The sequence below is a fragment of the Lichenostomus cassidix genome, chromosome 20, assembly GCF_008360975.1.
Source record: "Lichenostomus cassidix isolate B80296 chromosome 20, HeHo_3.0, whole genome shotgun sequence".
Lineage (NCBI taxonomy): Eukaryota > Metazoa > Chordata > Aves > Passeriformes > Meliphagidae > Lichenostomus > Lichenostomus cassidix.
In genome coordinates, this window is record NC_139500.1 from 12,926,598 (window position 1) to 12,951,659 (window position 25,062).

General features: G+C 46.9%; 1 protein-coding gene across 1 annotated transcript; it reads left to right on the plus strand.

Moving 5' to 3' along the window:
* The first annotated feature begins 784 nt into the window (after positions 1-784).
* SACK1C (scaffolding CK1 anchoring protein C) lies at positions 785-24,628 on the plus strand. Its single transcript, XM_085079117.1, has 4 exons — positions 785-1,638; positions 8,771-8,938; positions 13,301-13,425; positions 23,279-24,628. The coding sequence occupies exons 1-4, from the start codon at positions 1,084-1,086 to the stop codon at positions 24,207-24,209; spliced, it is 1,779 nt and encodes a 592-aa protein (XP_084935243.1). The 5' UTR covers positions 785-1,083; the 3' UTR covers positions 24,210-24,628.
* Positions 24,629-25,062: the final 434 nt, after the last annotated feature.

Below are 25,062 nucleotides of genomic sequence, written 5' to 3' on the forward strand. Positions count from 1 at the left end.
TCAGCTTTTAGAATTCAGGGGATTTTGTAGATTAAAGGCCAACTGATTACAGCAACTCTCCAGCCAGTTCTTCGTTCCCTGGTTGCCTGTGTGGAGTTCAGTAGCTCCAGGGTGAGGTGATTAGTGCTCCTCTGCAGTTCTTCACACATTGTGTTTCTCATGGTGTGTTCCTACACAGGACCTTAATTCACATAGCAATGTCTGCCTATATTGTTCCTCCAAAAATGACTCCATGATGCTTTTGGGAAGCTGGAGTTGACTAATCTCCAATAAGCAGCATGTGGGCAGTATCATCACTCACACAGCACCAGATTCCTAAGGTTGAATGTCCTTTCCTTGAAGGATTTCCAGGGAGATGCTAAAACAGCATGTGAGCTATTGCTCTTCCCATCTGCAATATCTAATGACCAAGATTTCTGCTGTGATTCCTACAAATGCCATGAGTCTGTGACAAAAAAAATAGAGTGTTCTGGCTTCTCTGCCAGGTGCTGGTGTAGCAGAGCCAGGCTCCCAAGAAATGCTAAGGAGGAGCATTATCTGTGGCTCAGGCATGAGTAAGTTTCTTTGCCGAGTCTGATTACCCACTTGGGATGTTTGTGTTTCATTATAACTGACACTAAGCAGCATGTTTGATTTGGAACAAATTTCAAGCAGGAACAAGTTCCAGCATCTGCATTTCCACTGTGAGCACAGTGAGGGACAAAACAGGTTAGAGCCTGCTAGGCCAAGGGTGGGGACCTCTCTAGGGAAGGGAAGGGGAGGGGAGGACAGTACATTAATCAGTTACAAGGAAAAGGAAGGAGCAGCTTGAAGAGCTGATACTTGTCCTCTTGCAAAAGGGACACTCTGGGCACCAAGTATCAGGTGTGTGTCTGGGGAAGCTGGGTGAGGGAGCTGGGGAAAGCCAGCTCCTCCCTCGGAGTGGGAGGCTGTACCTGGTGATTAAGGAGTTGAGCTTATGCTGAGTCCTGAAGGAACCTGTTGGGAGGAGCTCAGGAGTGCAGGAGGGGCAGAAAACACCTGAAGACAGACACAGGACTAATCCAGCGGGAGAGACACCTCTCAGCATCAGCAGCTCTGGTCATGTTCAACTACCTGGCAGTCGAGGTGAGGCCCCAGCTCCAGCGCAGCTACGGGAGCCAGCAAGGGGTGTCTGGGCCACTGAAGAGCCGCCTGGAGCAGCTGAAGAAGCCATGGTGGAGGGAGCCCACCCCACTGGTGCTCCAGCATAGCGAGACAGCCAGGCTGGCCATTGACGCCTTTCTTGAGCAAGGGGAGCGCGGCTACCTGAGCGCCATTGCCGAGGAGAGGGAGCTGCCCTTTCTCTCCACCTTGGACATGGAATATATCAGCCATCAGAGCAACCAAAGTGTTCCAGACCCCAGTGCAATGAAAGACAAAGAAGCTGACCCTGGCGATGTGGACACTGGAGACAGGTTCTCCCTCAACTCTGAACTAACTTCGGGCACCTACTTCCCCCTCATGTCTGATGTGCATCCTCCGGAGCTGGAGCTGGGGTGGCCAGGGACACCACTCTTCACAGTGTCTGGCCAGACTCAAGCCACTGTGATTTTCCAAAGAAACAAAACAAACAGCATTAAGGATTTGGTCCGGTCTCTGATCAGCCGGGCACGGACGGTACGTATGGAGCCGTGTCCCTCGAGGGGAGCCTTGTGCCACAGCGCCCGGGGCTGGTGGTTGGTCCCACACCTGTAACCACACGCCCCATGCTGTTGCTGCTCTCTACATGTCTGGCATGTTGTCATTGCTTTTTCTGCAGCAGACCTGTAGCTCTTCCTGCTCCTTTCCTTTCCTGTAATTTCTTTCCACCTGCGATTTCATGTGATCCAGGCAGTGCCCTTGCAGGCTCTCTGTGTCCATGGCTGCAGGGATGGTCCCAGAGCCTGGAGCGGGTGCCTGGCAGGGCCTGCAGTGTCCCTGGCTGTGTGTGTCCCAGCCAGCCCTGCTCCTTCAGCCAGGGAGTCTGCACAGCCAGGGCTCTTTTCCAGCCCTGCACATCATCTTAAACTGGCCAAGAGGATATCACGGATGAGTTGCTGTCACATAAAGAATCTCAGAATGGTCTGGTTCGGAAGGAACCTTAAAGACCATGTCATCCCACCCCCTGCCATGGGCAGGGACACTTTCCATTAAATCAGGTTGCTCCAAGCCCTGTCCAGCCTTGCTTTGGACACTTCCAGGGATCCAGGGGCAGCCACAGCTTCTCTGGGCAGCCTGTGCCAGGGCCTCACCACATATGACCTGAGTAAATTGTAGGACTGAAAGTTTCTGCCAGTGGTTTGAAGCAAGTTAGAATCCTGTCTTCTAGGCTTGATGTCTGTGCCTCTCTGGGGATGAGTAAGATCAGCCCATTTTGCCCCACTGCACAGTTTCTCTTGTTATTACAACCCTCGGATGTAATAAAAACTGGATTACTGCAGTGCCTGGCTACCAAGCACAATGCTGGCACGAATTTACTCACTAAATTGTGCCGCTGCTTATTTATTTTGCTTTGTCGCTGTACTCTGTGTGAAAGCAGCAGCTCAGACACCTGTATCTCAGACATATTTTCAGCTTTTGTCTTTGTCCTCTCTATGGTTCTTTTCAGCTCTTCCACGTTTATTTTCTTTTGTAGTATTTGTGTTGAGATATTGAGGAAACATTTAGAGCAAAGTTCACTTTAACTGGTCAGCTTCTAGGCAATTTCTCTTATCTCTCCAGTAATTTCCTATTTAACTTCACAGTCACTCCTTACATTCATTATTGCTTGTGCAAAAGTGGGAGATAAGGAATCACCAGGACCTCTGTTTGCAGTTCAAGTGTGATCTTCTATTACCACCAGCAGAGCTGAGCAAATGAATTTGTGTTCCCAGCTGCTCAGACTGCACAGTATTAGAACATCCTCTAAGAGCCACATATCAGGGAAGTCTGGGTGTGATACAAGGTGACAGGGGATCTTTTTTCTTTTGCCCAAAAGACCATTTTGCCACGTGAGCTGCTGCTTGGTTGTAAGCAGCCTTTGCTTAATGCCTGAACTTCTCTTGCATGTCATAAACAATTACAGGAAGTTTTGGTCCAGGAAGTAAGTGACAAAAAGCTTTGTTTGTCCTTGCAGGCAGCTGCTTTATGGTAGCTTAAATGATCTGAAAAGTTCTGTGATATTGACCCCATCCTTGTCAGCAGTGGGGATTAAGGGATTATGGCAGAATGCACAGAGTAAATGACTACTGAGAAATGTCCTCCCGTCACTCAACACGTGTCCCAGATCTTCGATGATATTATGATCCTTTAAGCTACAGGAAAAGCATCTTGCTGCTTTCTCAGTCCACAGGAACTTCTCAGTTGCTGCGGGCGAGTTGCCCACACAGTGTATGCTTTGTTGTACTTTCAGTACATTCTGAGCTTTTTGCTTTCTTTGCTTGGCTTGATAAAGTCCTGACAATCTTCAGCCCTTCATATTTAAGTTGGGGGTTTCACACAGTGTTTTTTACTGTTGTGTGAAAAGGGAAAATGAGTTTTTAACTATCATATTAATTTATTACTGGTGTTCCACTGGCTTCTGGGTTAGCAGCTCTGGCCAGTGCTTCCCATGGTTAACTCTATGATTGATGGCAATTCCAGCTCATTCACAACCCCAGTTACATATATTTAGGTACTCATGGAGTCATTTTGCTCAACAAATCATCCAAAAAGATGTTACTTATGTGTCTTAATGACAAAAGAGCAACCAGAGGTAAAAACTTCCTTTGCTTGAAGTCCCAGTATGAACCATGTGGAGAACCACCTGGTTTTTGTTTCGCAGCTGCTGTTTCTACATTTCCAATATTTTTGCCATTAGACTTTTAGCTCTTGTCACAGACCCTCTTTTAGAGTGTTTCTCCTCCCATGGGGGATACAATGCTGGTGTGATGTGGGAAAGATGTTGAGATCCCCAACTGCTTTTCCTGTAGACCGGGAGGTGTGTGTCTTGAAATACTGTTTGCTGCTTCCCCAGTTCAGTCACACAGAACAACATCAGCTGACATCTCTTGCAACAGCTTATTTGTACTGACAAATTAGCAAAAAGAGCATTTGTTTCATTGGTACCTTTTGCTGGTGGGGTTGGTCTTTTGCCTTCGCTGTATTTAACCAGCTCTCTTTGAAGACGGATGTTCAGATTTGAGCTTTTCTCTTTACAGACATAAGAAGATGCAGTGCAGCCACACCTTTTCCTTCATTTGATAATACTATTACAATTTTACTCTTGCTGGATGAGCTCCAATCTGGTTTGAACTGTCCATGCTGCTTCTTTCACCCCTCCTGTACCCCTCGACAGTGGCTGCACGCTCGTGTCTGTGCCTGGTGGCAGAAGGGTCCCTGACAGTCCCCAGGGAAGCAACAGATCAAATGGCACCACTGCAGTAATGACCCAAACCACACTGCTATTGGCAAATACCAGTAAAACCAGCTGTGCTGGTTAGAAACCAGACAGATGGCAAACCCCAGTGGGGTTCTGGTAAGTGCTGTAATTCCTAAAGTGATGACTCCAGTAATTGCTGAATTGTGAGTTTCCAGAAGTGGGTTTGGAACTGTCATGGTTTAACCCTACAAGGGCAAGGTGTGAATTTTCTAGAGCCTGTGGGGCAGCTATGTCTCTGTAACATCCTGACCTGCCAAGGCCAAGCCATGGGCTCAGAGGTTGGGATGAGTGTGAGGGGGAGCAGGGATGCTCTGAGCAAGCGCCAGCCTTGCAGCCCCACCACTGAAAGCAAGGGGCTGGAGGAACTGACACAGGTTTAGGTTTGTAATGCATGATTGACTTGAATGCCCAAAGCTTTAAATGTAAGACCTGAGTTGTCAGGAGCCTGAATTGCAGATGGTTTGCAGATTGCAAACTCCCACTGCTTTAGAGAGCTCTTGGGAATTATCTTTGAAGCCTCTCTATTTTTTTTTTTTAATGTTCTTAGGAGGTTTCAGGGGAAAAACTTCCAGGGTCTTCTTCCCCAAAATTTCTTGGCTTTGGAGTTGAGCTGATGTTATATTAAGAGATGTCTGATCCTTGCCCCAAACTGGCACTGCCAGGCCCTGGTTCTCACTGTGAGAGGGATGGGGCTGAGCAGGCAGCAGCACATGGCACAGAGTTACTGTGGCACCCAGTGTCCTTATGGTTGCCCACAGTTAGAATGAGCAGCCCCACACAGGCACCTGCCTTCTCCCCTGCACAGCCTCCCCTCAGTCCCCCCCCACAGCCCACATGGGGCTGCTGTCCTTCCTGCCTGGCACTGGCCGTGCTGCGAGCCAGGAGCACCGGGAAGGAAGGTGTGAGCAGAGCTGCAGCCTGTGCCTGTGCTTCCCGATGCCAGGCAAAGCCCTGCTTTGGAAAGCCTGAGTGTGACTATCAGGGCTCCACCCAGCTTGTGCAAGCTGGCCCGGCTGCCTGGGGCTCTCGCTGATGCCGCAGCCCTGCCGCGAGGCTGCCAGGAGGTGCAGGGCTGCCTGGCTGCCACCTGCATCCAGCCTGGGCACTGGGTGCCCTGGTGACTCTGTGCCATGTGCTGCTGCCTGCTCAGCCCCGTCCTTCTCACAGTGAGAACCAGGGCCTGGCAGTGCCAGTTTGGGGCAAGGATCAGCCCTGAATTGTGCCAACCAGCCCTGCAAGCACTGGCAGAGGAAAGCAAGATGGTGTGGATCTCCCGTGCAGCCCAGGTGCAGGCACTGCCCCTGAACATGTGGGATCTGGGGACAAAGGAGCATCGGTCTTCCTTGACTCCATCACTTGACTTCCCAAGGATAGTTTAGCTTCTCCCCAGGATGAAACCTGCCTCAAACCTAAGCTTGAGATGAGCTCCAATATTGTGAGGCAGAGTCTGGCTGAGGGGGGCTTGCCTGAGGCGTTACACAAGGTCTGGGCTATACTTTTTTTGCGGTGCTTCATCATCAGAGGATGTGTAACCCACCAAAGAAATTTGGCTAAATTGAAGCTAGCCTTTGGCTGGAGGACAGTGTGGAGAGATGTGGCAAAGTCCTTTTATACTGTGGGTCTCAGTGGTACCTTGTGCTGATAGACCAGCAGCAATATTAATTTGAGAAGTTGATGATGTTTCTCAGTGCTTGCAGAGCTCCTCCAGGGCTGACTGCTCTCCATGAGAGATGGGCACATTTCAGGAGGGGAGAAGTTTGCCAAACCCTTGTAAGGCTTCTGGGGAGAGAACAGTGACAAGGGCTACAAAAGGGGTGCCCTTTGGAGTCAGGTTCTGCAGCCTGTATCTCCCAGGGTCAGGGTGAAAGGGTGGAGATGTGGTTTTGGCTTGGACAGCAGGAATGGTTTTTAGTTCTTGACAATTGCCTTGTGTCCCACGTGGATGTCTGGGATCACACCATCCTCTGGGAAGGTTCTTCCCCAAACCCTGCTGTGCTGGGCTGGGCCTGAGGCCTCCTGCAAGATGTTGAGCACCAATGACAGTGTGTTGGGCATCACCACAGAGATGGGTTTTGGGGACAAAACATAGCCATGCAATCTTGTCCATCTGCAAAAGGGCTCAATCCCCAAGGGAGCAGGAATCAGCCTTCTGGCATTTCTGTCCTCTCTGCCAGGGCTCTGTGCAAGAGTCTCCCCATGGCATGTACAGGCTGAGAGGAAACAGCTCCCCAAGCAGGAGACTGGGCTGGTGAGCACAGGGAGCCCAGGGGCCCTGCTCTGCCCGTGGCACTGGAAAAAGTTTATGAATGAAAACAGAGCAGAAGAGCTACTGGGCAGAGGGCAGTCTGGGCCAGTGTGGCAGTCCTAAGCACAAATCCAAGGAAAGTTAAACTTGGAGCTCCTCTCCTCTTTTCTGAAGCTATTCCAGATCAGACCCATGCCATGAGTGCAATTTCCCCTGCTGCTATTTAAAGCTTGAACCACTGCACATGTAAAAGCTGACCTCACTGCTATCCTCTGCCTTTAGCTCTTGGTTTGAAGAGGAGCAGCTGAGTAGCAGTGGCAGAGGAAGGCTTACCCTGCAGGGGTGAGATCCACAGGGTGATTTGGGCTATGGAGGGTGGCATTTGTGGCCATGTACATAACAGAGGCTCTCTTCTCCTGGGGGCCATGATGGCAGCAGGACTGACTCTGTCATGGATTTCATGTGCCAGGGCATGAACACTTAGAAGCAGAATAGGCTATTGGAGTTTCACTCCCAAATTTAGTGAGTTTTGAGTCATCTTTATTTGGGCATTCTCTGGTAGGTGCAGAAACTCAAATCAGGGTTATGCACCCAACTTACAAGCACCTTATTCACTATCATATGATCATATGATATGATATGATATGATGATATGATGATATGATATGATGATATGATATGATATGATATGATTGATATGATATGATATGATATAGGCTGGGACTAAAGTATCATTATTTTTTCAGCTTTTGAAAAGAAGTTTGCATGATGGTAAATCCTCCCCCACCCTTTTCCATGACCCAGTGTGTTCCAATCTTCCATGAGTTCTCACTGTTAACTGCTGATGGTCCAAGGCCTGAGTTAACTGGTGCTCTGCACCCTCAGGTGCAGTGACAAATCACCCTGCTCAGCAAGAGCTCTCCTGCCTGTTCCTTCTTCTCCAAGGTGTCCCCCTGATCCCCATCACTGACTGTGACAGTCAGTGGAGGGATCCCAACAGTCACTTCCTCATCCAAGGAACAGCCCCTTCAATGTTGTCTGCTGGTAACTTCACTCCATGAGGAACAGGTCAACAGGGTCTCAAATCCCATCTGAATCTATTTTTGGCTCATTTACCTTGATGCATTGTTCTTGTTGCAGGTCATTCTGTACTTTGAATTTTCTAGTCCTGGGTCAACTCACTTGTAGTAGCTGCTTGTCATGACTTACCTTCTGTTTGCTGTATTTTCATTTCAGTTTTTTTGAGAATCCATGTAGCCATGACAGTCTGCTGCTTCCCATTCCATCTCCACAGTGGGTTGGGTTGCCATAGCCTTTTTCAACCTCATTCTTTAAAGAACTGGCAGTTCTCTTTAAAATTCTTTCCTTTTAAAAAACCCCTTCATTGGAGAACTTATCTTTGCTTTGTTGAGATCCATTTTTTTTTTTTTAATTTTTCAATAATCTTAGTGTTATTCTTTCTTCCTCCTGTCAGGTTTTATACCCATCACTTGCATCCCTGGCTGTGTGACCAGGAGCTCTGCTGGCAAAGGGAAGAGAACCTTTGCAGACACATTATTCTCTGATTTTGTCTAGGCACCCCTAGGACATAATCTTGGAACAAGGATTTGTACATACTTAATCAGGATACCTTCTCCCTCACCTGGCAGTGTGTCTGTCCTGAAAAAAAAATGTACTTTTTCATATTAATCTGCCAGTCACGTACAGTCACTCTTGCTGATTGAACAGTGATTTTGCTCAGTCTCATCTCTTGTTTATATGCTTTACATGCTTATCTTCTTGGTGTATTTTCTTAAGGCAACACACCCTTGTTGCACCACTGACATTCAGAGTTTGTGTACGTGTTACCCTTTCAGCTATTTCTTTCTGTGAATAACAGATGAGACAGGAAGTACGTGGATGGGGATGGTCTTCATAGTTATTAAAATTTTATTTTAGCTTCCATGGTGTGGTAAGGGCTGTTAACAAAAAGGTCCAGAATCATCTCCACTCAGGTGGCCACAGACGCTCAGTAACTCAGGAGGTTTGAATACTTAGCTCATAGTGTAAAGCACAGTTCACTTGGGCATGAGATTTCAACAGTCCCTTGTGTTTCTTTCCCCCCATGCCTCTTTTCTCCTTGCCAGGTGATAGCAGTTGTGATGGATCTGTTTACAGACATGGAAATTCTGTGTGACCTGCTGGAGGCCTCAAGCAGAAGACACGTCCCTGTTTACCTGATCCTGGATGAAGAGTACTTGAAGCATTTTGTGGAAATGTGCAATAAAATGGCTCTTACTCAGGACAGCTTCCCAGTAAGTTTTCAGTTACACACTGGGTATGATAAAAGGTCTTGGAATGGATAAAAATATGCTTTCTGTTCTGTTCCCTCTGCCTGGTCCCTAGGACTCATCCCTTCTCCCTAGGACTTTTCTCCCTTTTCTCCCTTTTCTCACTGCCCCAGGCTAAGAGACCATGGCTGTTTGCTCTAAGAAATTGAGATATGTCTGGACACACAGAGAAAAGCGTGGAGAGGCCCCCTAGACTCACATATTGATGTTTTGTGGTCCTTATTTCAGTTTTCCACGCAGGGAGTGTGAAGTTGAGGCCAGTGAGATGCAGTGAGTTGCCGAACACTTTGCTGGGCTGGTGCAGAGATGCAGAGGGAGGCCAGGAAATCTAGTTTATATGGACCTGTATCATCTGGACACAGGGGGAGATGACACAGCCCCTGCTCTAAGACATAGAGTTGCAAGACTTAAATTACTCATAGTGCAGATCCCTGAGCTCAGGGATTTAAATTCTGGCCAAAGCTGCTGCAGGGCAATAGCTGGGAGGGCAAGGGGAGCAGTGAGACCCCCCAGATGTCCTGCTGCAAGCTCCACCACTTGGTTCTGCTGCACCCACAAGTTAAAAATCTTACATTAAGATCTGCTATTAGGCTTTGCAATTCAGCCATGGGTCAATGGGGGATTTGTGAAAAACCCAGTTCCTGCTCAGTAGGTGTCCATTACCCAACATGTGGTGCTCAGAGCAGATCAACAGTAAAAATGAACGTGACAGTGCCTTAAGCTCTCTTGGGAACTTGCAGCCTCAGGGATGTACCCCAGAATCCTCCTGATCCCCATTCCTGGCTACTACATATCAATGGTGTTTTTGTTGTCATTTGTTATTCCTGCAAGGCCAGCAGTGCTGGCTGTGCTCCTCCCCTGGGTGTGCAGGATTCCCTGGAGCACTGACTCTACTTCAGGCACCAATTTCATAGGTTTTCCCTTCATTTTGGTGGGTGACACTTGGAAAATTTCCAGTTAGCTCAAAAGCATTCCTAGTTAAAAAACAAGCTAGGGAAAAATACGGAAATAATGTTTTACAGCATATTCCGAATAGATGCAGTTATAAATGTCTTCATTTACCCTCATTTGTAACCTCTCTATACAAAGGGTGATTTAGAGAGGCTTCTTTAGAGAAGCACTGAATGCTCTGGTCTTGTTGACAAGGTGGTGATCAGTCAAAGGTTGGACTCGATGACCTTGAATGTCTTCTCCAACCTAAATGATTCTGTGATTCTTCCACCATGCTAGTGAAGCTCTGTCCTTTCTTGCTTTGTACAAGCCAGACCCGGCTCATCCTGCCTCTTGGTATGGCAGCTATTAGGGAAAACTGCTCCATGCTGGAGCATGTTTGCTTTCATAAACAGCTGCCTCACTGAAATGACCTGGTGGATTCAGATGAATTTCATATCTCCAAAATTTAATTTATTGCTTCTTATCCAAGAAGTGGCCATTTTAAAATTAAAATTAGAATGAGTTTATATCCATGGAGACATCTATGTCTCTTTGTTAGGCCTGATGTCATGTCTTGTGCTTGAATGAGTAATTACCACTTGCCTCCCCATTCCATGACTCATCAGCAGCTCTCCATCTGAAGTGTCTCTTAGGCTGATGTACCTCCAGCAGTCCATCACCTGCAGGCTGGATACACATCTGAGTGGAATGAGGGTACATATTTTATTCCTGCCTCTAAGTTGTGACAGGATGTGGTGGTAAATCTCCATTTGGAATAATTGATGACAATTTGGGGTTGAATGGGGAATTTGGGGTAATTGCCCCTCCAGCATCTTAGTTCTCAAAACAATGTGTGAGTCTGCTGGTGGCAAATTCCAGTGCTGAGCATCAGAAAATCCCACCTTGAGCATTAGCAGCAGTAACAGCAAAAGCCTTAACTTGGAGTTTTCAAACATCCATCTGCTGAACCAGGAACGACTGTCTGGATGGAACAAAAGTAGTACCTGACAGTCTGTCTTTCCTGCAAGACTGCAGAATTCTCATCTTGTTGTGATGATTCAAGGCCTGGATTGACAAGAGGAAGAAGAGGATGATAAAAATGAACCAGGTATCGGAAACTCACCCAGCCTTGAAAAGGATAAAGGGAATGAAGAAATACTGTGGTGACAAATTTATGGGATATCCCTTACCTGAAGTGGTTTTAATTTCCCCATGAAGGGGGCAGAGGGGAAGGAAGCCCCTCCCAACAAGAACCAGTATTATTAAAACCTCAGCACTGCAAGAAAAAATCCCTGTGTTGACTGGCCACAGGACAAGGTGAACACTTCCGCAAGCATCCGGCGTTATCTTGGTCTGAATCAGCAGATTGTGGTGTCATTTCAGAGGAAACTAGCAGAGTCCTTAGGATATAATCAAATGCAGCTTCCCACTCAAAACAGTGTCACCAGTGTGGTTGGGGCCTCACCTGGTCTTGTCTTGCAGATCTCCAAGCATGAGACTGCACAGCCTCTCTGGGTAACTTGTTCCAATGCACAACTGTCATTATGGGGAAAAGCTTTCTCCCTTCTCATAGGTGACATATGAGGACACATTCTGGGACATAAGAAGGCAACAAGTGAGAGCCACAGTGCAAAAATTGTGAAGCTTCAGCTCTGTCCCTGCTAGAAGTTTCCATGAACTCAAGAGAAGGGTGGGCCAGTACTCGGAGAAGAGATCATGGTGGGGTTCCCACTGAGACAAACCACAAGAAGCTCAGGAAATCCCCTGAGCAGAAAACAGGGTCAGCAGCAATATTAGGGGCAGCATCATAAACGATTGCCCTCTTCCTGCTCTTCCCAGCTGCCATTGCCTGCTGTGAGGGAGAGCCTGGATGGGCTCTGGTCCGGAGCAGGTTTGCTGCTGCTGCACAGGCCTGGAGGACAATGGTGCTGCTGGGTGGGCTGAGAGACCCTCACAGCAATGTGAGAGCCGAGCCTTTCCCAGCCGGCGGGTGTTCCCGGAGGGAAGCACAGCTCCTGCCCGCGGCGGCTCTGCGGGCAGAGGGAAGCCATGGGCAGGGCAGTCCCTGCAGCAGGGTCCCCGCCGGGCTCCTCACGCCGAGGGGCGGCTGCCCTGAGCCCCGCGGGCGGCAGGCACTGCGGGCTGCTCGGGGCCGGGCACAGGAGGGGGCGAAGGGGACACGGGGGGGACAGGGGCAGCTTGGGCAGGGTGGCAAGGTCCTGCGGGAACATCTGCAGGCAAATCCCAGCTGCTGGTGCTTGTCCCTTGCCTGTGCCTGGCAGGAACCTGCTGCGAGGCAGAGGCGAGGCTGCCGCGTTCCCTGAGCGCCTGTCTGTGCCGGGGCAAGTCGGCCCCGCCGCCGAGCCAGCTGCTCTAGCGCTCCGCCTCTAGCGGGGCTGATGCTCGGCACGGACGAGCTGCCCACAGAAGGATCTGCCCGGTCGAATGCAGGTGTGACAGCTTGTGACAGCTCCTGCTGTAGCAGAGGTGCTGCAGGTGTCAGGGGAGCTGGCCTGGAGGGCAGGAAGGGATGACCTGGCTGCCCCGCACAGGTGTAGCCTTAGGGATGTTTATTTACATGCCAGATGTTTTGTTTGGCATTGTATCACACAGAGCAGGTCAGTAACTGTTCCCAGTGACTGTTCTGCTCTTCTGCCTTCCTCACCTGAGGCACAAATAACTTCTATTATGGGTAAACACCTCACATTATGAAGAAGGCTCCCAAAGGATACCAAGAGCTGTATCTCCCAGTTTATACTGGGTAGTTGGTTTTACAGACCAAAACTGTATCAGAGAATTATTTGCAGTTTTAAAACAGTGGAGCATCAGGTCTGCTTCAATTGAGTACAGCAGATGAAAATGTCAATATAATTTTAAAATGTATTGATAAAAGGCAATCCTCAAAATGTAGATATTCCTCTCTGTAAGCCTATTTTTGTTGAGCAATGTTTTAGTTTTAAGCCTGTGTATCAAATCACAGCAGCACACTCTATTGATTAGAAACTAGCTGGTTGTTACGGGTCAAAATTCAGTTCGATGCAGAGCCATCAACTAGTGTGGGGAGTTGAATATTATTAATAATCTGGAAGAAATTGGATAGTTTTACAACAGAAAATTATCTGTAGGCTCATAGGATTCTACCAAGTTTTCTTCAAACAAGAATTTGCACCTGAGTGCAACTTGTTAATTTTTGCTGGTGTTTTTATCTTGTAGAAGCAGACAGTGTGACAGAATATTTGGTATGTAGGAGCCAAGAAATACTTAATGCCTTGCAGAGTTCTACCTCTTGGAGCAGAGCACGAGCTTGAGGGAGTCCAGCAGTGATGCACAAGGGAACATTTCAGTTTAGCTCAGTACATGGCCCCTTACCAACTCTGCTTGCTTTGCTTTCAGAATATGCGCATAAGATGCCTCAGTGGAGACACGTACTACAGCAAAGCAGGCAAGAAATTTGCAGGCCAGGTTCTGGAGAAGTTTGTCCTGGTTGATTGTGACCAAGTTCTTGCTGGTACATACAGGTAAGAAAATACAGCAACTACTGTGGCAGATACTGAGGAAATATTCCTTACCAAAATACTGAATAATGTAATTCTCAGCACTTTCACAGTTTTCCAAGCCTCCATCTTATCCACCCTTTTCTTACCTGAAGTGAAGACTTTGGACTTTTCAGTCTCTTCTCACACAGTGGCTGCTGCATCCCCCAGCCTTTTTAATTCTATTTCTCTGCACCCTCTCTGACCTCACTACATCCTTCTTGAGATGCAGAGACCAGAACTGCATGTGGCCCCTGCTGATACACTGCACTGAGGTATTCAAGAGGGGCAAAAGGTGCCCAGACTCTGGTTTGTTATTGTGACCCTTGCTGGCAGGAACAAAGACTCCCTTGCATGTTTTAGCTGCCACTGCACTCTGAGCTGATGATGTCAGACAACTGATGATGATGATTTCGAGCTCCTTCCTGAGCTGGTTCAGGTTCGGCATCATACAGATCATTTTTCCCTGTGGATACACCACAGTTTCCATTACTGAAATTCATCTGCCACATATTTGTGCACTTGCTCAGTTCTGTGAGGTCTTTCTGGATTTGCTAACCTTCAGCTACGTATCCAACCATCTGAAGGAACTGAGGATCATCTGCAAACCTGGGGATTTCACTGTGCCCCTCCATGCCTGAGGGCATCCATGTCCTTGTTGACTCCCTCACCAAACTCCAGCGGGTCAGTGAGGCTGGGCTTTGCTGTATCCCTGTTGTCCTTTTCCAAGAGGCTGTGCTTCTCCAAGCCAGCAGGAATCTCATATTTTACAGCACACTCTGCATGCCCCAGGGTAGAGGGCAGCTCCAGTGGTGTGTGGGCCTCAAGACTGCATTCAGAGGCCTCTCTGTAGTGGGATCATACTGGAAACCTCCCAGCCCTTGGTCTTTCTGGTGGTGCTGAGACACATGAATGAAACACAGCTCAGTGTCATCTGCACAAGCAATGCAGGAAGTTCATTGAGGTTATCACCTATGATCTTGCCATCACCCGTTTGACCCGCAGGTCTCAAATAGGCCCACGATTCCTTGACTGCCAGTACAGCATTTGTGAACAACCTGCCAGCTACAGTCACCCTGGGGATTTTTGGTCTGCTCCCTTGCAACTCTTTTTGAACAATTGCTGATTTTTTATAAAGTTACCTTTCTTGAAATTGAATCTCCACGTGCTGCATTTATTTAGTTTGCTCTCTGCCACTAAAGAGTTAAAATTGTGTTGTGATTGTTCTTACAAACGGGTTCTTCCACTTCTGCCTCTGGAACCAAGTCTTATGCACCATTCCAGACCACATCCTGAATCACATCTTTTCTTGTGGGTCAAACAATTTAGACTAGTTAATTCTGGCATGTAATCATTTATTGCTTCCAAAGGTTTTTCTCCATGTTTCATCCCAGTGAAACATTAACCTGTATGTGTGTGAGTGGATGAAGTCTCCCACTATTGCTGCCCATCCTAATTTTCCAGTCTCTGTGATCTCTGTGATCTGAACAGATGGATCGACTGTTTACCGTCACACTTCTAATCAGAGGGTCAGGACTAATGTTCTTGTGCTATATTTTTATTACTAGAATCTATTTAGTTAATCTTCCACCTGCAGATCTCACCCACAGTATTTTCACACTGTTGCACATCATATTATCTTTCACAAACAGTGCAGCTCCTCAGGACAGCCTGCTCTGGTACTTCTCTGAATTTGGTGCCCTAGAAATACTTTTATTCTCCTTCCACCAGATCTCCTTAAACACTGCTCTCCCTCTCCCTTTCTCTCTCTTTCCATCTCCCTGAGCACATGCTGGACCCTCAGGCTACCGGTGTCCTCATCAGCAGCTTCAAGCTGCACCTTCTCCTCTGGTGTTGAGTTAATTGTGTCTGAGAGTGGAGGTCTCACCTCATCAAACTCTGGCAAAATGAATGAAAAATGGAAGTGCCTGGTTGAAACTGGTTGTGTCAAATCTCTGTGTAAACAACATGGAGAGCAGTGTCTGGTAGTATTTTGACCTTCCTATGACATTGAAAAACAATGGAGAGAATCATGGCCTGGAGACACCAGAATCATGGAATTGGTTAGGTTGGAAAAGCCTTCAAAGACACTTGATTCCAACTGTTCTCTCAGCACTGCCAAGCCCACAACTAACCCATGTCACATCTACACATCTTTTAATTCCCTCTATCCATCTCCATTGGCTGCAGGGGCAGGGATTACATAACTGGACCACTCATCTCTGAATGGCTAAAGCTGAGCATGTGTCAGCTGCATTGAACTACACAGCTGGAGGAACATCTGATTTCCCTGTGGCCCAGAGTCAGGCCAAAATGCAGGTGCAGCTCTCTGAGTCAGTTCCTCCCTGTGCCATTCTGGACAGGGACTGGGGGCTCCCATGTGCTCTCTGTCTAGAGATCCCTGCAGAGCTGAAACTTCTGGAATTCTGGAAAATAATATTTCAGTTGAATAGGGTCTTATATCTGATTCTGTGCTGTCCCAGTAAGCACAGGATGTTCTGGACTAACAGAAACAGTCTGTTCTCTAGGAATTGGTTCAACAGTTGTCAGAAACACTTCCACAGCAGAAACTGAGGAAGTCTGCTCCTGGGTATAGTGCAACCTGTATAGGAGATATTTAGAGAACTGTCCCTGCAGATGGGAAAGCCAGATGCAAAGGATGAGAACAGTTACTGAGTAAAGCCAAAGATCCAGGGTGGATCCAGGGATGTCTCGGGATGATACAGGAATGAGGGTACGAGTGTTCTTACTCAGCAGCAGGTTTTGCAGCTCAAAAATGCTGTGTGCAAGGATCAGAGGAGGATTCAGAACTCCAGGGTTTTATGTTGTATATACCTGTCTATGTTCATTTTGCCATAGGAGACTCTTTCCCACCATGTTTGGCCTCCATGATACCCTCTGGCAATGGGTTATAGAGTTTAATTTATGTTTTGTGTGTAGAAGTGATCTGTGGTGTTTACAGCAGACCTACTGTTAGATAATTATATTTGATGCCCCCAAAAATCAGTGTTTTCTATTTACTTTCTTAATTTGCATCCATGATTTTGTCCTCTTCCATTTTAGTCTCTCATGTGAATATCTCTTCTCCAGGTGAAGTACCCTTGGATTTTCAGTCATTTCTTGTATCCCGAGTCTGAATTTATTGATATTTAATTGTCCATCATTTTGTCTCATATTCCCCCTTTACCATAAGGTCTTCTTGCAGCTTCTGATGTTCCAGTTTTCTTTTGAGCCACAATAATTTTGCCATAAGCTCTGACATAGAGAGTTTCTACAGTTTTTAAGGATTTTACTCAATATGTCGAACAGCACTGATCCCAGCACAAAACTTGTGGGTTTCCAGTGGATAAATTAAAACTATTGCTAGTGTTTGTATCTTTAATCAGCTGCAACTTTTCAAAAAGACCTTCCTTTGTATGTACTCCATGATCACTTAATTTTTCTAACAACATAAAATGGTCTTTGCTGAATGACCATGTCAAAATCTCTTTGAAAGTTCGAGTTTGATACGTCAAGCACATCTGTGTGCTTGCTGCCCCCTTCAAAGATCTGCAAGAGGCTTTTGAGGCATGGCTTCCTTCCACAAAAACAAGCTGAGTCTTCAGCATTATGATTATAGTTATTTAGGCATCTAATCATTTTACTCTCTGTTTGCTTCTACCAGTTTGTTCAGTATGGAAATAAGACTGGCTGGTTTGTTTTCCAGGAGCTCTTTAAAAGAGCTCTCTTTCACATTTAATACTTTCCATTCCTCTGCTACTATGTTCAATATTAAATAACAGGTTATTCCCTGGTTAATAATTGGAAAGTCGCTAACTTCCAGTTTCTGAAGGCTGTTTGCTTAAATATTTTTGTTTAATGCACCTCTTAACTATGGTGAGTTTTTTTGATGGTTTAAAATGTCTTTATTTTGATAAGTACATTTTCTCTGAGACTCTAATATAGCATCTTTAAACAATCTTCCTGCCATCTCAAGCATTTAACCTTTTTAGTTACTCTTTTAAATTTCTTTTTAATAGCATTCCTCATTTTCTCTTTGAAGTTAAGTATTAGTGCTGTGGATTATTTTGGTCCTAAAAGAATATTTGATATGGGTAGGTCATGGCTATTTTTTGCTGAGTGGCCTTTCCAAAGAAACTCTGTGAACTGGTAATGTTATTTCTCCTTTCGTTGGTTTTCTGGTTAATTTCTCCAAAGAGTGGTCTTTTATAGTGTCTAAAATGCAGTTTCAGCAACCCTCCTCATACTGGCCCCCATTGAACTGGCAGAATCTCCCTTTATCCCTCTGCTCTCTGCCTTCTTAGTCTCTCAGCTTCCCTTCAAAGTGGCTTATTTACCATCAGCACTCTGCTTGGAAAGTTCCTAGTACAGCCACTGTGCACTTTTCTAAACACATCTTTATTTGTTCAAATGTTCTCCATTGATTCTAATTCCTTACCCAAGTGTCACTGATTTTCATCCTGCCATTTAATCAGAGTACAGTTTCCTTGCATTTGTTTTTAAAGTGAAGTGTGTGATCCCAAACTGTGTGGCATTCTACACATCCCAGCTTTGGCCTGTAGCAATCCACTGCATTCTGCTATCCATTGGGTTACTGCAGTCAGGCAGCTCTGCAACAAGGAGATGAGCAATGAAGAAAAGGACCTAAATATGCAGAAATAGTTCAACCGTCTTTCTGCTTCCACAGGTTTTATTCATTCATACAACAAGAAAAACATGGAGCTGTGTTGGGGGGTTTAGGTAGGAGATCAGGAAAAGGTTCTTCCCCCAGAGGGTGCTGGCACTGCCCAGGCTCCCCAGGCAATGGTCACAGCCTGAGGCTGCCAGAGCTCCAGGATCGTTTGGACAGCAGTGCCAGGGATGCACAGGGTGGGATTGTTGGTGTGTCTGTGCAGGGACAGGGGCTGGACTGGATGATCTTTGAGGTCCCTTCCCACTCTGGGTGTTCTGTGATTCTATGATTCTTTAATTTATTCTGATATGCTGCTGCCCATTGGTATGGATCAAGCATATTTTGCAACGTTTTCTAAGTATGAAAACCAAGCTCACTGTTCTTATCTTAAACAACTGTAAGCAAACGACTTTAGATACTTCAACTCTTATGTGTATATTGATTAAATGTTTAACTTTATATTTCTTCTAAATGAAGGGAAAAATAGATTGAGGTACCTAGGCAAGCAATAATCCAAAATCTTAAATGTAATTATCTAGCTATTTAGGATTATTCTGGGCACTAGAAGAAATAGGGTGTTTATTTGAGCATTTAAGGTATTTACTGGTTCAGCAGGTGAGAGGAGCCCAAGGGCAAATAGGGGCTAGAGCTAAACAGGATCTTAAACAGGAAAAGAAGAATAAATATTTGCCAGGCTAGAACCAGAGAAAGAAGCTGGTATTGTCAGCCTGAGAGCAGTTATGTGGCTGTTTGAGTCGCCTTAGAGATGAAACGTCTCAGCTCAAAGTGAAAGATGGTCATGGTATCGGTGTGTGTCATGCCATGGGCACAGAGAGGAAGGAGCTTGGTGTTTATAGCTCTCAGAGCTATAGTGAGAGACTCACGATTTGGGGTTGAAGCTGACAGCAGCTGAAACCGAGAAACGAGAGGCAAAAGTCTACAGAAGTACAAAAGCTCTGCACATGGCTTCAGGAGAAATAAAACAGAAGTACAGAAGTGTTTGGCAATGGACAGATAAAACTATATGGGTTTGAAGCTGGAGGAAGCTTGGAATTTATTTCAAAGAAAGGTGCTTATACTCCCAGGTATCCATGGCCCAAGCAACAGGAAAGAGCTTTGAAGAGGGAGTTCCAGATCTAGCTTGATGAGGAGTCACCTCAAGAAAGAAATTCTAATTAAGCAGGAAGTGAGTGCGTAAGGAGTGGGAAGTACAAAGCATCAGCAAGGGAACCCCAGGTGACACACAGAGCAGTGCAGTGATATTGCCAGGAGATGAGTTACGTACAGCCTTGCTGGGTACACCAAAGCAGGGTGGAGCAAGTCCTCAGGTAAATGAAAAGTGAATCTAGGAGAAAGAGACAAGGTCTGCTGGAAGGATGAATAAGAAATAAGAGATAACAGACATGGGTGCCCAAATTAGCTGAATACATTGCACTGGTTTGGATCAAATTGAAGATGAAAATCAAGGAGTGGAAATTATTTCAAGTGTGTTCAGAGCAAGCTAAAAGAGCTTGCTGCAATAAAGGCAGGTTGTTGTCACCTTATCAAAGAAAATGTCACTTGAAATGAAAGATCTAGTAATGAGTGTTATGTGCTACATGCATTTAGCCATGAGCAAAAACAAAACATAGAAATTTGTCTTGCATATGGAAAGAATGGCTTTGTGACAGCCCAAGTGACAGAAGAGCAATAAAAATGAGTTTGAGAAACTATTGAAAGAAGCAAAAAATTGGCATCTCATCTGTTGGAAAGAGCTGAAGCAGAGAGACTGAGTGTGGAGATCTGGAGTCATCTGTGCAAACAGCCGGGGAAAGGCCGCTGTGACCATACAGCAGAGCAGGGCTGTACAGGGGACATGCAGGGAACTAATCTGGGTGTCGAAAATGCTGCTGAGACAGACACTTTTGGAACACCAGAAGGTGCTCTTCCCACTCCTGCTCGGCCCACGCCAGAGCCCCGGGGAGGGGGTGCTGCGAGGACAGACTGGTGTCCCCCAGCTCCCGGAGGTGATGCTGCACCTCCATCTCCCGGCCAAGGGCTGAGCTGCACCGCTCCTGGAAAGCCTAAAAGCAGGACAGGGAAGGGATTCTATCGTATAGCCATCCTCTGCCAGAGTCCTTTGTGCCCCAGGGTGATCCAGAACTGCTGTGAGCAGCAGTTTGTTATGGGGGAAAAAAAAGTCAGGAAAATCCTACCGGTCTTAGAATCTCCCATGAACTTTTAGCATCCATGGTGGCCTGCAGGAGGAGGAGCTCCAAAGCCCACCTGGGTGTTTGTGTTGAGCAAGGAGGTACCTCTTCTTGTCTGTATTCGATTTGTAACCTCTGAACTTCATTCAATGCCTGATTTTTATACCAGAAATCGTTCCCTGGCTACTTCCTCCATGCCAGTCATGGAACAAAAGACCTTTATCACTTTGTAGCGATGGGAGTAGCCATGGCTGGCAAGACTCATGTTGTTTCCCATCGTGGAAATCTGTACAGTGGCAAGGAGGGCTGTGCCACCAGGGGACTTGGATGATTCTTTCCAGATCCTATCATGACACAGAGTGAGCAGGAGTCCATTGGAGCAGCATGGGAAACTGTGACAAAGGAATGCCTGGACTGGGGAAAGAGCCATGAGAGGCATCAGTGGCAGGGACAGTCATAAGGCCAGGGGAGTGCTTGCCCCTCACAGGGGGAAGGGCAGTTCCCATGGGTGAGAGGAGATGGCTGGGTGCATCGGGAGAAGACAAAAGGTGGAAGTCACTTTGTCCAGGGAGGGAAGGAAAACATAAACAAGACCTGTTGCTCACCTCTGCAAATGTGGGGCCAGAGGCCTTGATGGACAGGTACAATGTGATGTACCCACCAGAAGATCTGAGTCTGAGACATGAAACTTGCCAGAATGGCAAGAGCAAACAGGACCACTTGCTCAGCTCTGTTTCCAGGTCTGCTGGCAGCAGCGGTGCCAGGCTGGGCACACAGGGATGAGGGGCACGATAGCAGCATACTCCCCCTAGATAATAGTTCAGGAGCCCACACTCACAGGGTGAGGAGTGCAAGGCTGCCCCTCCAAGCAGGCTCTCTTGTGCAGCAGGGGAAGGGCTGTGACAATGTGGCCACCAGCACTTCTGGGAGCCAGGAAGTGCCCTGGGACAGACGCCTTTGACAGTGTTGATCCATGAAATCTCCCCCGTCTGGACTCCTGGATTTCTTCAAAGAACTCTCAGGGCTTTTTGAGAGATAACATTCCTTTGCCAAAGCTGCTTTTCCTACTATCTCATATTTCCTATATGGCCATTAATTGTATTCTTTAGAAGAGTGTCTACTAACGTGTGTATCTACACAACTTATATCTAATTTGTTCTGTGCAGTTGTGAGACTTAATGGTCTGGAACATTAAAAACATTATATCACATTAGGAGCCTCCCATCCCCCTGACAGCCAGGGCCCTTTCAAGAGGGAGATAGCACAGCCTGGTTAGGAGCTGAGCTATTTCATCCTGGCATTCCCTTGGTGCTCTCAGGGTTCCCTGCTCCTGCCCAGTCGCTGGTATCTGCTCTGTTGATGTTTTCTAATCTCTTCTACAGCGATCTCAACAGGAGACTGATCCTCCCTTATGTTCTGTATAAAGAGGGGTTCAGCCCTACCACCTGCCCAAGCTCCTGTACAATAAAGGGATGCAGAGGAATTATCTGAACACTCCTGCTACACATGCACCACGTGCTTCAAAAAGAGCTGAATATTTCTTCTTTCACCTTTTGCAATGTGTGACCCAGCCTTTATCAAAGATGGTCTCTCTGGATTTAGGAGCTTCTCCTCTGCCATTTAGCCATCCCAACTAGTTTCTGGTTTGGTTTTCCCCCCCTGATATCTATGTGAAGGAATGCATTTGCTTTGAGCCTCCAGGATAATATTTCTGAGTACTCTTCATGCCACCCACAAAGATCTTTTCACTCTTCTACTGCTTCTTCATTATTACCTAATTTATGTGGTTTGATATGAAGCAGCAGAGCATTTTTTTCATTTTATGTTACTCCTTGGTGTGTGTCTGCTGCTAGTAAACATACTAAACACCAGTCTGACCTATAACAACTGCACAGTGCTCAGGGACAAGCCAGGAGGTGAGTTTCCTACTAAAAGTTCCCAATTAACTGTCTTGTAAGCTAAACATTGATGAGGTACTAAAACACAGTGCCAGTGTCTTGTTCTGAAATGACATTTACTTGAGAATATAATCTCCCATGCCAATTACTCTCCTGAAGCTCCTGTCCTTTTATCCTGCTCTTTAGAATCAGTGTCTTGCTTTAGCAGCTGATAACACAGCCCTAAGCTAGTACTGCCACCCCTGAAGATTCTAGTTTATTTGACCAGATTTCATCTGCTGGTCTGGTTTGACTGCAGCAAGAATAAAGAAGCAGCTGATGACTTGGGATAACCAGGAGCCTGGGGATCCCACTCTGGAGAGGAACTTCCCTGTTTAATCTAGGGAAATGAGGATTAAGACAAGAAATGTGGTTACAATCTGTAGCTATATTGGGGAATAACTGATTAGGTTACAGTTGGGCACAAAAAAGCAGTAGAGTTAAACAGATAAGGAAAATTTGCAGAGTGGCAATTAAGGGACGTTTTTCCCCAGATAGGGCAAACCCAGATTGGTTTTAAAGTGGAATATGATAAGCTCCCAGAAAAGATCCTAAAACACCGAACTGTGACAGCAGGGACTGGACTTACTGAACCAAGGATAAACTTCTAATGCATTTGGGAATCCCACAGCAATGCTTATAGAAAGCATCATCAGCCTTCCTGAGGTATTCCTGTGGTCTCTGGAGACCTCTGCTCCTCAAGGCAGTGCCCAGGATGTCCACTCCTCATTTCCTGCCTGCCCACGTGGCTCCTTCAAGCCCATCATGTATGGCACATGTCAGGACATGAGAACACAGCTCCTGCCAAGGCAAGGGAAGAGCAGGGGACCTTCAGCTGAAATTAAACAACCAGTTTAGGGTTGTTCTTTTGTAATTATGTGATGAGTACATTTATCTCCATTAACAATCTCACACCTGCCTACTTAGAGAAAGTTTTAACAACACAAACTGAGCACCCCATCACTGGAATGTTAAAATCCATGCTAGGCATTTTGGCACTCTGAACTCAAGTTACATGTGTTTCATTTCTTTTCCTGCAGTTTCACCTGGCTTTGCAGCCAAGTCCACACTGGCCTGGTGACCCACTTTCGTGGGCAAATTGTTGCAGAGTTTGACAAGGAATTCCGGTTCCTGTATGCAGAGTCCAGAGCAGTCACCAGCTTCTGTGTGCCAGATCCCGGGACATGTCTCTCTTCTTGGAATACCTCAAAAGTTGACAACTACCTTTTAAAACCCACTCAGGGGAATGATACTGAGACCCTGAGCCCCTCCAGCAGCCTTTCCAATGTAAGCATCAGGAGCATAAAAGTGTCTCCCTTTATGAAAAACTCCAGCTGCAGTGCACACCAGGAAAAGCAAGATTCCAGCTCTGATTCTGGCAATAAGAAAGGGAAGGAAGACACATTCCTGAAGCCCACTTGCCCTAAACAGCAAGAAGAACCACCAGACTCAGCAAACAGTCCTCCAAATAAACCCACCCCTGCCTCATATCCCAAATCAAACCTCATAATAGCAAGGACATTCCTACAGCCAGAGCCTTCCTCCAACAAACCTGGTTATCAGGGGGACACTAAGGCCAACAGCAACCACTGCTCCCCACCGAGAGCAGGGCAGCCACTGCAGTCCCTGTCAGAGGGTACTGGGAGCAATGGGACAAGTCTGAAGCAGAGAGAGCCTGTGGCCACCTCCGGGGAGCTGCCAGCTGAAAATAAGAACGTGTTTTATGGGGTGGAAAAGAGACAGAGCCCTGGACACAGCCATTTTGACCTGTTCACCCCATACAACCACCTCAAACGGGATAAAAAGTCCGTAGTGCCTTGCTATGACAAGTTCCCAGAGGACGTGCTGCTGGAAAAGAACAGTGCATATGGGGCAGAGAAGAGAATGACTCTGGGGCACAGCAAGCTGGACCTGATCACCAAGTACAACAAGCTAAAATCCAAACACATACACAGTCGGTTCGAACTCTGACCTGGGCCTCGAGACAGCCTCTGGTCTGATTTTCCAGGGGTTGCTTTTCCCCACCAATCATCACGCCTAGGGCTTGAAATCAAAACACAGGTGGCAAATTAGTCTTGTTCCTGTTAAAAGGTGTCTAATCTATGTAGATGACTGATTCAGATGAGCTTAGCCACTACAGCTCAAATTTTCAATTAGATGATTGGGGCAGGAGGGATAAAAGCACATAAACAGAATCCACATTCTTTTTACCCATTTGGGAAAAAACTATTTCTACATTGCTAGAGCTGGAAACTGGCCACTGAGGTGTTCAGGGTGAGTCTAGGTTCCCTCCGTGCTGAGCAATTCCCTTCCCTGTATCCATGTGGTGAAAATGAAATGGCCAAAGGCAGGGAAATGTGAAAAATAAAGGAGTTGTTCTGCTGGGAAAAGTTGTGTTGGGTCCTGGTGGGGATTGAGCAGGGAGAGTGGCCAGAGCCCCATGGTGCTGAGCTGTGCCCAGGAGGGGACAGGGACATGTCTGGGCACATGGCCAGCACACAGGTGACACTGGTGCATCAGTGGTGTCAGCACACAGGTGGGGGCTGCTCCTGGGGCACACCCCAGCACTGGTGACAGCTGACACAGGTGGCCCTTAAACAGAAGTGAGCCACTCAGGTGGCACCTGGGTCACGGGTGGCCTGTCAGCACACAGGTGGCACGTCTGCTGTCCTTCACCACCAGTGTCAGCACAGAGGTGGTGGTCAGGCATGGCTCATGCTGGGACAGGGACAGTGCCAGCACCTGGGGAGCATCGAGGCATGGGCTGGGGCTGTACACAGATGGGGGTGGCCCACGGTGGCCAGGGCCAGGGACAGTGATGGAG

Coding starts and splice junctions, on each gene's coding strand:
- SACK1C (XM_085079117.1), top strand. CDS start 1,084: ATGTTCAACTACCTGGCAGTCGAGGTGAGGCCCCAGCTCCAGCGCAGC. Junction 1,639..8,770: donor TGATCAGCCGGGCACGGACG/GTACGTATGGAG, acceptor TCTCCTTGCCAG/GTGATAGCAGTTGTGATGGA. Junction 8,939..13,300: donor TTACTCAGGACAGCTTCCCA/GTAAGTTTTCAG, acceptor CTTTGCTTTCAG/AATATGCGCATAAGATGCCT.